This window comes from Saimiri boliviensis, chromosome 17, assembly GCF_048565385.1.
Source record: "Saimiri boliviensis isolate mSaiBol1 chromosome 17, mSaiBol1.pri, whole genome shotgun sequence".
In the NCBI taxonomy this organism is placed as follows: Eukaryota; Metazoa; Chordata; class Mammalia; order Primates; family Cebidae; genus Saimiri; species Saimiri boliviensis.
This window is the reverse complement of record NC_133465.1, coordinates 19,365,972-19,380,784: the sequence shown is the minus strand read 5'-3', so window position 1 is coordinate 19,380,784 and position 14,813 is coordinate 19,365,972. Positions and strand designations below refer to the sequence as shown.

Genomic DNA, 14,813 nt, shown 5'->3' with positions numbered 1-14,813 from the left:
CTCCTGTTATCAGTTCTCTCCAAGTTAATCGCACACACCGTCTCATTTTTAAAACCCTTAGATCTGACTCTTACAGCCTTGAGGGGTAAAACAGATTAAAACTCATCAAGGGCTGGTGTGCACTGAGCTTACCACTGAGGTACAGCATACCTCCATGTTTCTTCCTCCCTTTCCCCTTCTGGCTTCACTCCTCATGTCTCTCCCAACCCTCCCAGCACCTGGCTGCCCCTCCCATCTCACATCCTCCCACGCTGGCCTGCCATGGGTCCTCCCGTAGAAAGAAGCCTGAATTTGTCTACTGGCAAACCCTGGCTTAGCTCAACCGAGCCCTGGGGTTTATTCTACAGCCACAGCAAACCAAGCAACTTGCCCCCTGAGAGAGAAAGAGAAAGGTCTACTTGAAGAGGTGATACTGGACTGAGATCTGAGGCCAGGAGGGGTGTGGTATGGGACAAGGAAGGAACAGAAAGCAGGCCCACGCATCTTCCACAGGTGCCAGGACAGGGGAACAGCACCTGACCACATGCTTGTGCAATGACACTTAGTATCTAAGACTCAGCTCTATGGCCACTCAGCTACCTGAGATGACATCATCAGCGGGAACAGGAAGAGAGCTCCAGAGCTCACAGTGACTGTACCCTTAACTCCACACCTGCTTATTACTAGGAGAATAATAAATAATAATAAACTGGCCTGTATACAGTTATGACAGGTTTGGCTACCAGATTCCAGGCACATAGGAACAGATGAGAGCCAGCAGATGATAGGCGAGGAATGAAGAGAATGCTGGCAAGCACATGACCACGAGCTGGTGATGTCCAAGAGCTGGTGTGGGCTGACCATAGCCATCAAGAAGCCCCAGAGCATCTCCAGAGTCAGAGGTGGTACCAGAATTCACATTAATAGGGATGAGACCAGCCTGAGCAACACAGTGAGATCCTACCTCTACTAAAAATTTTAAAAATTAGTTGAGCAAGGTGGGACATGCCTGTAGTCCCAGCTATTTGAGAGGCTGAGGCGGGAGGATCACTTGAACCTGGGAGGTCGAGGCTGTAGTGAGCCATGACTGCAGCACTGCTCTCCAGCCTGGGTGAAAAAGCAAGACCCTCTAAAAAAAAAAAAAAAAAAAAGAGGTGGGGATAACTTAAGTAATGAGAATATAGTAAATGAAAAAGGCATGCTTGTGATGCTTTAAGCACTGTTTTCCATCTGAAATGGATGGCATAAGGTTGTGGATATCAAAATTTATAGGAGAGGTAATTTTAACGGATAGTTTACACTACAATTTCATCACTGATCCAATTACGGTTATCTCTTGATTTTCATTCTCTCTTCTTTCTCTCCTGTGTGATTCAAAATCCCTATGAAAGCATAAAGTGCAGGCTGTCAGGGAATGTGCAGGGGAGGAACACAGAAACACAAATATGAGCGGGCAAATACAGCACGCAGAGCCACATATCATATCCCCATCACTCATACTTTGTTAACCTGCAAATAGAGGCTGTTATATCACATTTTGGGTCCATTTTGAAAGCATATTAACTCCACATAACTTCGGAACGTATTCAGACTGAGGCTAGAGAGCAAAAGAGACCAAAATAGAACCATAAACAGATAATTTTCCTAAGTTTTTGACCACTATGAATAGGCTCTTTGTTTATCTGCTTACAGATCAGAAGGTTAGACTGCTTATAATGTAACCTTCTAAGATTTTTTTAAAATTTGGCTGCTGGTGCTACAGAGAAAAAGGAGGACCAATTAGAGAAAGAGATGGATTCTCTGGCAGATAAAACAAAGGGGATTTTCAAGGGATTTGGAGGTGGTTGGCACCAGTTCTTTACTGGATATAGTTTTACATCAAAATTTATTACTTTATCTTTCTAGGTTTATCATAAACCCTAATCTTAACACTCAACCATAATTAGGCTTAATTTGGAACAAGAAGTTGGAAATTGGGGGAAGCTTAAGAAGGAAAAAATTGTGTTTTTTTCCTTCTTAACCTTTGCTCATTTGCTTCAGGAAAATTAATCTTTCTTCTGAAGCAAATGAGCAAAGGTTAAGAAGGAAAAAGAACACAAGAAGAAAGATATCGGTAAAAGAATATTTACAAATACATATAAAAGACTGAGGGAAAGTATAAAAGGTCCCATCTCATTTAATACACTTTGTGGTGTACTGTGTCTTTAACTGATACTACTGTTTTAGTAGAATTATCTTACAAAATTGACAAAGCCAAGAAAGATATCCACATGAAATGACATTTTGTTTTACTCTCAAGAAAGATACTGCTACGCACAGAATGGGAGAACATTTTTGCTATCCTATCCATCTGACGAAGGTCTAATATCCAGAATCTACAAGGAACTTAAACAAACTTACAAGAAAAAACAAACAATCCCATTAAAAAGTGGGCAAAGGACATGAACACATACTTCTCAAAAGACATTTATGCAGGCAACAAACATATGAAAAAAAGGTCAACATCACTGATTATTAGAGAAATGCACATCAAAACCACAATGAGATACCATCTCATGCCAGTCAGAATGTCGATTATTAAAAAGTCAAGAAACAACAGATGCTGGTGAGGCTGTGGAGAAATACACTGTTGGTGGGAATGCAGTCCAACCATTGTGGAAGACAGTGTGGTGATTCCTTAAAGATCTTGAACCAGAAATGCCATTTGATCCAGCAATTCCATTACTGGGTATATATCCAATGGAATATAAATCATTCTACATTATAAAAATTTCTGTATTATAATGGCATCCAGATGCCATGGATGGAGCTGGAAGCCATTATCCTCAGCAAACTAACAGAACAGAAAACTAAACACCTCATATTTTCACTTTATAAGTGGGAGCTTAACAATGAGAACACATGGACACAGGAAGCGGGTGTGAACAACACACACTGGGGCCTGTCAGGGGGCGAGGGCGGTAAGAGAGAGGGCATCAGGATAAATAAACAGCTAACGCATGTGGTGCTTAACACCTAGGTAATGGGTTGATCTGTGCAGCAAACCACCATGGCACATGTTTACTTACGTAAAAAACCTGCACATCCTGTACCTGTATCCCAGAACTTAAAATAAAATTAATTTAAATTTTTAAAAAAGATACTGCTTTAAGAGACAGAAAGTATTTAAAAAAAAAAAAAGCAGGCAGTATTCTATCAAGTCAAATTTCTTCGGAGTTAGATGGGAAAATATTTATATATTTTAAGTGCTAAAGAAGCGTAAACTCTAATCAAGTGATATGGCCATTTGAATGGGGGTCTCGGGCCTCTATTAGAAGCTACAGGAATTAAATAAAATGTAAGTTGAATGTAAGGCACATGAGTATTATGACACTTCTTTCCTCAAGTGTTGAGGTCCATGCTATGGAGAAATTACAAAGGTAGTGAACAAGAATTCTATACCCAGGCAAGGTATCAATAAAGTGTAAGGGCAAAACATAGTTATCCTCAGATGAAGGTTGAGAAAACTTGTCCAGCACAGAATATCCCTGAATATGCTTAAACCAAGTATCTTCGAGAACATGTTCCAACCAAAGCAAAGTGGCTCAAGTGGATATCTGAAGTCCAGGAAGGGTAAGAATCCCATTCTTGTCCCTGTCAGAGATCTCTGTTGATTAAAAAAACTCAGCAAATTGAGAAGACAACCCCCAAAATTATATGGGACGACCCCCAAAATTATATGGGACGAGGCATGGTGACAAACAGTCAACACTTTGGGAGGCTGAGATGAGAGGACTGCTTGAGGCCAGGACTTGGAGACTAGTCTGGGCAACACAGTGACACCCTATCTCTACAAAAAAAATTTTTTCTTTAATTAGCTGGGCATGGTGGCACCACCTGTAGTCCTAGCTATTCAGGAGGCCGGGCAGAGAGGATGGTCAAGGCTGCAGTGAGCCAGCATCCTACCACTGCACTCCAGCCTGGACAACAGAGCAAGACTGTGACTCTTAAAAAATTATATGGGAAGAAATCCCAACATTATTTGGAATAAAACACTTACGTAAACATCTTTTAATCCTAGAAAGATTTAGAACAACTGGGGAAATAATCAAAAGAATCAGACAAATAGTAATAGTAGTCCATATTAAGAAATACCTGCATTATAGAATTGTACTTTTAATGTTTAAGAGAATTGGATTTATTAAAGAGTAACAGGTCAACCTTGTGATTCCAATTCAGAATGTGTAACTGAGTAATTAATTTCTAATTTTAAGTTTGAAAGTGTACATCTACATATACATACATACAAAGAGAGACTGTAGACTGGGCACTGTGGCTCACACCTGTAATCACAGCACTTTGGTAGGCCAAGGTGGGAGGACAGCTTGAGCCCAGGAGTTCAAGAATAGCCTGGACAATATAGAAGCCTCCGTTTTTATTTAAAAAAAAAAAAAAAAAAAAAAAATTAGCCAGGTGTGGTGGCATGCTCCTACAGTCCCAGCTACCAGGGAAGCTGAAGTGAGAGGATCACCTATGCGCAGGAGGTCTACACCACACCACTTCATTCCAGCCTGGGTAACAGAGAGAAACTGTCTCAAAAAAAGAGAGAGAATATAAATGTTTTAGAATATATAAGAGGACTTAATAATCACTAAGTTTATTAGAATAATTATTAAATTTAAAAGACTTTAAAAACTGGACTTTTTTTTTTTGCCAGTCAGACTTTAACAAGAACCTAAATATACTAAATTAATAAACACAAATTAAAAAGTTAAATTTATTAGCAAAGTTTGTAAACAGAACTGCATATTAACCAAAGACTGTTAAATAGTGCTTATTAAATTTTACTGCATTTATGAATAGAACATATAGAAAAACAAGACCGTTGAACCTGAAAGTTTAAAGAGCTACTTTATTATTCACAACTTTAAATGGTTTAATTTTAAAAATCAAAGTAACATATAAATAAGCTTTTCTACAGTATGTATGTTTGATTTTTCTGTCTTAACTGGGGAAGCTATATTTTTAATGGAGAGTTTAACCCATTCACATTTATTACAGTAACTATATTTGACACTACTTCTTAGATTTTTTACTATGCATTATCATTGATATCTGATGCATGTATCTTCTTTTTTTTTTTTTTTTCTTTTTGGAGACGGAGTTTCACTTTCGTTACCCAGGATGGAGTGCAATGGTACAATCTCAGCTCACTGCAACCTCCACCTTCTGGATTCAAGCGATTTTCTTGCCTCAGCCTCCCAAGTAGCTGGGATTATAGGCATTCACCACCACGCCTGGCTAATTTTGTATTTATTAGTAGAGATGGGGTTTCTCCATGTTGGGGCTGGTCTCGAACTCCCAACCTCTGGTAATCCACCCACCTCGGCCTCCCAAAGAGCTGGAATTACAGGTGTGAGCCACCGCACCAGGCCACATCTTTACTTTTACAAAAGCAAAGAGAATGCAAAAAAGAGAAAAAATATCCAAGAAATAATGAACTAACCAGAGAGTGAGATAGGATTAGAAAGCAACCACTCCAGACCAAAATATTATGTTGGAGGGTTAAGAAGAATTAACAGCTAAAGCTTATCAGGCACTTTCTATGTGTGTCTATTTTAAGCCTTCATATGTTTTAACCTATGAATCACCATAATAATCCTGAAAGGTAGGTTATATTAATCTTCCCTTTTCTAGATGAAGAAGTTGAGGCTCAGTCTGCAATCCCAGCACTTTCGGAGGCCCAGGTGGGCAGATCACCTAAGGTCAGGAGTTCGAGACCAGCCTGACCAACATGGCAAAACCCTGCCTCTACTAAAAATACAAAAATTAGCCAGATGTCGTGGCGCACACCTGTAGTCCCAGCTACTAGGGACAGCTACTTAGTAGCTGTAGTTCCAGATACTGAGGCAGGAGAATGAATATCTTGAACCTGGGAGCAGAGATTGCAGTAAGCCAAGAACAGGTCACTGCACTCCAGCCTAGGCAACAGAATGAGACTCTGTCTCAAAAAAAAAAAAGAAAAGAAAAAAAGAAGTGACAAAACTGAGTTTGAAAAGGCAGCCCAGCTCCAGAACCCAAACTCTTAACCACTGTGCTTCTTGGTTTTAAGAAAAAAGAAATTCCCTCTACCAGTCTGCAAAACTAAGAAACTGGGTAATAGGATAAAAGCATATTAATTTTAAAAGTAGTCAGGAAATTGAGACCATCTTGGCTAACACAGTGAATCCCCGTCTCTACTAAAAATACAAAAAATTAGTTGGGCGTGGTGGCACACGCCTGTAGTTCCAGCTACTCAGGAGGCTGAGGCAGGAGAATCACTTGAACTCGGTAGGCAGAGGTTGCAGTGAGCTGAGATCGCACCACTGCACTCCACCGTGGGTGAAAGAGCAAGACTCCGTCACAAAAAAAATAAATAAATAAAAAATAAAAAAAAATAAACAGCAATAATACTTGTACCAACTCTTTTCCATTCTCCTTACTTCTCCCTCCTGTCATCACAGATCATGAGTTATGCAATGTAAGATTCCATTGTCTTCTCTCTAAATCTAAACATACTAACTGCTTCTCCAGTAAATAATACATGAGATCCTGATATTTTAAACGCTGATTGGCTTTCCATTTTTAGAATCAACCTATAAATGATGCACAGAAGATTTAATAATACTGATTATGGAACAGAATGTAAATGTTCTAGTCATGTGAAAGGTTAAGAGGCACACTGGGAATAAGTGGGAGAGAGGGATTCTGAGGATAAGACAGAAGACACTTACGGGCGCTACCTTCTCATTTACCCGTAGTGAAGCCTAGCACACTGTTTAAAGCTGGTGAGTCAAGAAATACAAGTGGAAAACAACAGATTTCCTTAGAATTTTAAAGGTTTTTTTTTTTTTTTTTTTGAGACAATCTTACTCTGTCACCCAAGCTGGAGTGAAGTGGCGCGATCTCGGCTCACTGCAACCTCTACCTCCCAGGCTGAAGTGATTCTCCTGCCTCAGCCTCTCAAGTAGTCTGGGATTGCAGGCGCCCACCACTGCACCTGGCTAATTTTTGTATTTTTAGTAGAAACAACGTTTCACCATGTTGGCCAGGCTGGTCTCAAAATGAAAATTTCATATAGCAAAGTGGAAAGAATTTTACAGTAAACTTCTGTATACTACCACCTGTATTCCACCATTAGCATTTTTATACTAACAATGGATTTGGAAAATTTAAGTATGACTTGCAGAAATGAGGGATGAGAGAAATATGTAGTAGGGAAAATGTACTTAATTCCTCAACTTTCATAGTGTGGGTGAGTAGTAGAGAAGCTTTAAAGCTAACAAATCGAGAAACAGTAAAGGTATAGTATATAATATAGAATTATAGAGTTAACTACCATTTCTTTGAAATGCATCAAAAATAAGACGGACTAATGAGTGGGCAGAGGGATGAATAAAGAGATGTACAAATAAAGCAAATACAGCAAAATATTAATTTAGAATCTAGATGGTTGGTACATAGGTGTTTACTATATAAGTCTTAATTCTTCTGATTAAAATGTTTGTAATAAAATACTGATGACACACTAATGTTTACGAACATCCATGCTTCTCTCTGCTTGGCGCGCTGCAGTCCCCTGGCAAGTCAGTGGGGCTGTGTGACTGAGCCTGGCCAGGGGAACGTTCATGGAAATGATGTGCATCACTTCTAGGCCTGGCCCCTAAAATCTCCTGCAGGGTCCTCCACATACTTTCTCCTCTGCTGACTGCTGGCAGATTCGGAGCAAGATGGGAGCCATACGTTGAAGAGAAGCATCCACTAGCCTGAGACTCTAACCACCTTTTAATGTCCCCCAACTCACACCAGATGCGACATGAGGGAGAAATCTACTTTCACTGTCCTAAGTGGCTATTTTGGAATTTATCTCTAACCACGGTTAGCATTAACTGTAACTAACACAGAGTGAACCTGAGGAGCTTTTATTTCCTGTAATTTGCATTAACTTTTTAAACACATACATGCAAATTTAAAATAAATAATAAGTTAGTAGGCGGTCTGGGGGAAACCTTACTTTCTAAGACTAAACTTACTTTCTAAGAGTTTAGCACTTTGGGCACCTTTGTGTCAATATAAAAAGGCCAAACTGCAAAATACACCCCTTCCCCTGGGTTGCTACAACCCTGCTGGGCCCACTCAGCTCTCTAAGCAGATGCCTTTGAACAGTACACAGACTGCACAACTATGCCCGGCAGCCCTAACAATGCAGGTGCTGACAACTTGGTTAAAAACTGAAGGACTGTAAACTAGGACCTTTTAGGAAACAAGAGACAGTCACCAGTTTTCTCTGCCCAGGCTGAAAATCTCAGATATGACATTTTCATATCTTTTACTTGATCTATTTATCTTATCCATTTTGCAATACCACATTAAGTCATGATGCCCCAATTCAAAGGACTGCAGATACCACAAAAGAGGAATCCTGCTGCCACCACAGGCAATTCCAAGGCCAGAAAAGAAGCAGCAGCTGAGAAGCTGCCTTCTGCCTTAGACACACCCCAGAGGGGATGAGCGTCCACCTGGAAAAGATGGTGCACTCTTAACCCTTACAGGGGGTCTGAGATGGGATTTTATCTCTTTACCCTTCAGAGACTCTTGCTATCCAAGCAACTGAGGTCCTGTGGCAGCCAACCATGGAGATGTTCCACTGGGATCTCTTTTTCAAGAAAGAGCTTGGCCAGGTGCAGTGGCTCACCCCTAAAATCCCGGCAATTTGGGAGGCTGAAGCAGGAGTATCACTTGAGTCCAGGAGTTTGAGACTAGCCTGGGCAACACAGCAAGATCCCATCTCTACACCGGGCGCAGTGGCTCACACTTGTAATCCCAGCACCGTGGGAGGCCGAAGCAGGCGGATCACTTGAGGTCAGGAGTTCAAGACCAGCCTGGCCAACATGGCGAAACCCCATCTCTACTAAAAATATAAAAATTAGCCTGGTGTAGTGGTGCGCACCTTTAGTCCCAGTTACTCAAGAGGCTGAGGCAGGAGAATCACTTGAACCCAGGAGGCAGACGTTGCAGTGAGCCAAGATCGTATCACTACACTCTAGCCTGGATGACAGAACAAGACTCCACCTCAAAAAAAAAAAAAAAAAAAAAAAAAAATCTCTACAAAAAAACAAAACAAATAGTCAGGCCTATGGTCCAGCTACTCGGGTGGCTGAGGTGAGAGGATCGCCTGAGCTTGGAAGGTCAAGGCTGCAGTGAGCCATGATCACAGCACTGCACTCCTCCCTGGATGAGAGTCAGACCCTGTCTCAAAAAAAGAAAAAACGAACTTGCCATTCAGCTGCAAGGCCTGCAGAGGGCTGACAGCCTCCAGCTGCTGGTGCCACAAGGATCCCAGGACTCCTGTTAGCTTCCGAGCTGAAAGCACGTTCTTCCGAAGTAGCCTCTAGCTAGTGACTGTCCTTTCTGCCCAACCTGAGACCCCTCTAATGGGTGGGCTTTGCTCTGGAGCTCCCCCATCAGCTGGCCAAGACTTCGGGTCTACATCATTAGCTGAGGCTCTCCCTGCCCAAACCTGCTGCCTACCGCTTCCCTTTCACAGGTGTTGGGTCTCAAAAGCTTTCCTTGCCCAGGCTGGCCTCAAACTCCTCAAATTCTGCTTCCCATCCCTTTTGTCTTTCTTGGGTGCATTCCTAAGTCTAAATGTCTGTTCTCCATGGACAAAACTGACACAGCACAGGAACCATGTGACACTCACGCTTGCATGCTGCTTTTACTCATCACTCATTCAGCCTCCCTTCTGCTTCCCCTTTATATCCTTTTGGTCCCCTTGCTCTGATGACTCACGGAAGCACTTGTTGAGTTTCTAGTCCAATGTACCACAACTGCCAGTTGGGGCCATGCGACCTCATCCCAGTCCCTGTGGTAAAGCAGACTAAAAACACACTTTTTTTTTTCTTTTGAGAAAGAGTCCTGCTTTGCAGCCCAGGCTGGAGTGCAGTGGCACAATCTCGGCCCACTGCAACCTCCACTTCCCGGTTCAAGGAATTCTCCTGCCTCAGTCTCCCGAGTAGCTGGGGCTACAGGTACACGCCACCATGCCCAGCTAATTTTTGTATTTTTAGTAGAGACGGGGATTCACCATGTTAGCCAGGATGGTCTTGAACTCCTGACCTCGTAATCCGCCTGCCCTGGCCTCCCAAAGTGCTGGGATTAGAGGCGTGAGCGACCGTGCCCGGCCAACACAGGCATCTTTAACAAAGCTCTAATTTCCAGAGTTCCCATGCTGGAATAATATGCATTCTTTGGAAAATGCAATAAAATAAGTCAGTGGCATAAACGTTCTTTTTATGCCCTATCCATCAGAGTGCTTTAAAAAAGTAAGGTCACTAAAAAATTGGAACACAGGTATCCAAATCACTCTTAAAAACTCCTAACAACAGTGTTTTCACAATTTTAACACAAAGGAATAATACATAGGGGTTTTCACAATATCTGGACAGGCATGTAACTAATGAGAGGTGTTTTTTAAATGTTACCTATCCTTTACCGAATAGCTACCAACAGGGTTCCAAGTACTTTATTTTTATTTTATAGATATTTTATTTTATGAATATGCATATTATTGGTTATTCTGCCAAAAAAAAAAAAAAAAAAAAGTCTGAACAAGTGCTGTGTAGTCACCTCTACGCAGTAAGCCGGCCCCTGAAATTTTTCTTCACATATTCCTGTGTGGCTGTCCAAGTTTTCCCTCCTGGCTCTGGTTCCAGTCCAATGTACCCCAGCTGCCAGAGAGGCACCCGCCTCCGCCCCGCCCCGAGGATACGGCCGGCCGGGGCGCTGGGAGGTGAAGGAGGCCGGGCCGCAAAAGGTCACTCGGAAAAGTCGCTTCACCTCTCAAAGCCTCAAAGTCCTCATTCAAATTAAAATTAAAATATTACGCCTTTGGAAAATGTTTGGAGTTCTGACTCTCTCACGGAAACACATACCCCTCACCTGCGCGCCCCCCGACTCCAGCGTCAGGTCAACCATCTCTTTCCTATCCGCCAACATGCCGTTTTTCAGGCAAAACTAAAGCCCATTTGCTTCACGTGACGGTCCAGAAATGTTTCGTTTTGTTTTTCAAAGCAAAACTGGTTATCAGCATCTAACTCTGCTGGGGGCCGGGATAAAATCCCAGAAGACAAAAACTACGGCGCAGCTGACTCCACCAAGCTCACTCAGGACTGAGGAAGTAAAAACGGGATAACCAGCTGCGCGCCCGACATCCCCGAACAAGCACGGACTACTCCGGGGAACGAGCAGTCGCCGGGCAGCATAGCGTGAGTGCGAGGGGCAGAGCCGCGGGCGCCACAAAGTGCGGGGCCCGCGGCCGAGAGGGAGCAGCCGCGGGGCAACCCTCCCCGCAGACGCCCGGAAAGTCCGCGGGCGGCCTGCGCGCTCAGGAGACCCAGGCTAGGCGCAGGCCAGGCGCGCAGGTGGGACCCCGCGGCAGGGATCCCGCGGCTCCCGCCGGGCGGCCCCGGCTCCCAGGTGCGCGTTCAGGACGAGCAGCGTTTCCTGGTCGCAGCGCCGGCACAGGTAATTTCACATTCCCCAGCGCCGCATTCCAACGGCAAGAATCACACGCCGGGACCTTAGCCTTTCACTCGCCCCCCTGGGCGCCGCGGGCCGGAGGCGGTGGGGGAAGGGCGCTCGGCTGGGGGGTGGGGAGCGGCGCGACCCCGCCAGCCGCACAGACCTGGTTCCGGATCCTCGGGCCGTCCTGAGTGGTTGCCCATGCTTGGCCGACTCCGGAGCGGCCGGCTGGCCGGCCTCGGACGGGGCGTCCGCCGTGCCGAACTCTCGCAGTCTCTGGCTGGCGAGGCCGCTGCGTCCGGCGGGTCCGCTCCAGTCAAAGAAAGGGCCGGGCGCCTTCCAGTTCCCAGAGGCTGTCGGCGGAGCAGCTCCTCTCCCGCGCCCGCGGGCCCCGCCCCCTCATCTGCATCCTACCCGCCCGGCACGGCCCGCCCCCTTCATCTGCATCCTGCCGGACCACCTCCACTGCACGCCGCCCGCCAGGCTTGGCCCGCCCCCTCATCTGCATACTGTCCGCCCACCTCATCTGTGTTTCCTTCTTGGCGGCTAGAGGGCCCCCAGCCGTGGGCGGGACGCACCGGCTGACCCGCCGCAGGCCTCCACCCGCGGACGCCGAGGACTGCAGCTGCACAAGGAAGACTGGAAAAACCCCACTGCGGGGAGACGGGAGCCTATTGCCTCCGGAAAGGCAAAATCCTGCGCTTGTGAAAGTAGACCTATCAGGACAAGAGAAACCTAGGACTGGCGCAGGACAGGCGCTTAATAAGCATTTTTGGGGTGAATGAATGAATGGATGAACAACTCGAGGAGGAGGTGAAGAAAAATAACGCTAACAAAGACGTGCTCATTATCCAAAATGAATACTACGGCTAATAATAAAAATGCATACCAATCATAAGTAGAAACTATTCTGCTGCTGTCAGAAATTACTAAAACGGAAATTACCCTGAACGACTTTCATCCTTCATCTGACAGTGAAAACACTTACAACAACTAAATCTTGCAGTAAAAATATTTAGGACTAATAAAATTATTAGTGGTATGACTGGTTCTATCTCCTGCATCACTTGAGCACTGTGGTCCATTCTCAGGTCTCACGCATTAATAGCATAGGACAGGACTGATCACTCCCGACGCCTCAAAACAGTGTGTTCACTTGGTTCCAGGATGCTACGCTCTCTTAGTTTTCTGCCCAACCCCTAAAAGCCTCTTCCCAGTCCCCTTTATTGGTTCCTCTTCATTTTGACCTCTAAACCCTGAGCCCTAAAGATCAGCCAACATACCTCTTTCCTGTATACTCCCTTGGTCTTTAATATACCAACTTGCAGCTTTTAAATACCATCTACATATCTCCAGGCTGGTTCTCTCTTCTTTTTTTTTTTTTTTTTTTTTTTTTTTTGGCAGAGTTTCGCTCTTGTTACCCAGACTGGAGTGCAATGGCGCGATCTCGGCTCACCGCAACCTCCGCCTCCTGGGTTCAGGCAATTCTCCTGCCTCAGCCTCCTGAGTAGCTGGGATTACAGGCACGAGCCACCATGCCCAGCTAATTTTTTGTATTTTTAGTAGAGACGGGGTTTCACCATGTTGACCGGGATGGTCTCGATCTCTCGACCTCATGATCCACCCGCCTCAGCCTCCCAAAGTGCTGGGATTACAGGCTTGAGCCACCACGCCCGGCTAGGCTGGTTCTCTCTTCTAATTCCAGACTCATTTATCCAACTACCTTCTTGACAGCTTCTCTTTTTTTTTTTTTTTTTTTTTTTTTTGAGACGGAGTTTCGCTCTTGTTGCCCAGGCTGGAGTGCAATGGCACTATCTCGGCTCACCGCAACCTCCGCCTCCCGGGCTCAGGCAATTCTCCTGCCTCAGCCTCCTAAGTAGCTGGGATTACAGGCACGCGCCACCACGCCCAGCTAGTTTATTTTATTTTTAGTAGAGATGGGGTTTCACCATGTTGACCAGGATGGTCTCGATCTCTCGACCTCGTGATCCACCCGCCTCGGCCTCCCAAAGTGCTGGGATTACAGGCTTGAGCCACCGCGCCCGGCGACAGCTTCTCTTGACATCACCACTTAGCTTTTCTAATAGTCCTGTCCATCTCCATAAATGGCAGTTCCGTTCTTCCAGTGACTCAGGCCAGAAGCCTCGACTCCTTTCACACACCACATCTAGTCCCTCAGCAAGGCCTGTCAGTGTGTATATCATAAATAGCCCCACATTTCAGCACTTCTCACCTCCTCCACTGCTACCATCTGATCCAAGCCACTGTCATCTGCCAGGATTATTGCAACTGCCTCCTAACCAGTCTCACTTCTGCCCTTGCCTCCTTATAGTCTCCACATACAGTGAGAGTGATGCTTCTAAAACCTAGGTCCAATCATTAGGTTACAACTCCACTTGTCTCTCTGTCTTACTTGGAGGAAAACAAAGCCCTTAAAATGCCTGCAAGGCCCTGAATAATCTTTCCCTCCCTTCATCAGCAAACTCATCAACTCACCTTCCCCTTCTCACTTTGTTCTTGCTAAACCAGCCTCCTCACTGTTCCTCAAATAAGCGAAGCATGTTCCCATCTCAGGGCCTTGGAATTTGCACTTGGTGTTCCCTCTGCCTGGAACATTCTTCCCCCAGACACCTACATTGCATAGACCATGTCTCACCCTCTCTCACTCCGTGGGCCTTTGCTCAAATGTCACCCTACTAAGGGGGCTTCTCTCATCACACCACATTAAATAGTAAGCCAGACCCTCAGCACACACCCTCTCCTACTTTGCTGGCCTCTGTGACACTGATTGCCATTCCATTTACTACATGTTTACTAGTTATTGTCCCTCCACTAGAGTGTAAACTTTATAAACACAGGCACTGAGAACAAATGAATGAAAACAAATGAATGAACCAATGTATAGGCTGCGTGTAGCAGACATAAATTAGCCCTTAAATACACATTACTTCCTTTTAGTGGCAGTACCGTGATTTGGTTTCTCCCGCAAAACTAGTGTGTCAAAAACATGAGTCACGGTTTTATTTCTGTAATGTATCAAATGTAGCACAATACTGAGCATGTGCAAATATACTAAGGAAAATAAATGGCAGAGGACAATATTAGAGCAGAAATGTATATGACACCAATGTTAGAGCAGACATGCATATGATACCAATATTAGAGCAGAAATGCATGACACCAATGTTAGAGCAGAAATGCAAATGACACCCTTTTAAAAAGGTGATTAGAGGCCAGGTGTGGTGGCTCATGCCTATAATCTCAGCACTTTGGGAGGCCGAGGCAGGTGGATC

General features: G+C 44.6%; 1 protein-coding gene across 14 annotated transcripts in view; it reads right to left on the bottom strand.

The window, feature by feature from the left end:
- The window catches only part of SPECC1 (sperm antigen with calponin homology and coiled-coil domains 1), a 326,271-nt gene that overhangs the window by 165,901 nt on the left and 145,557 nt on the right, over nucleotides 1-14,813 (bottom strand). For 2 of the 14 annotated variants that reach the window (XM_010339947.3, XM_010339946.3), the window contains exon 1: nucleotides 11,684-11,936. The exons of 11 other annotated variants lie outside the window; for them this stretch is intronic. In XM_010339947.3, coding sequence (XP_010338249.1) covers nucleotides 11,684-11,723 — 40 coding nt within the window. In that variant the 5' untranslated portion in view covers nucleotides 11,724-11,936. Of the gene's footprint in view, nucleotides 1-11,683; nucleotides 11,947-14,813 lie in introns of those variants that run through there. One more of the 14 variants, XM_003929314.4, reaches the window with a different exon arrangement.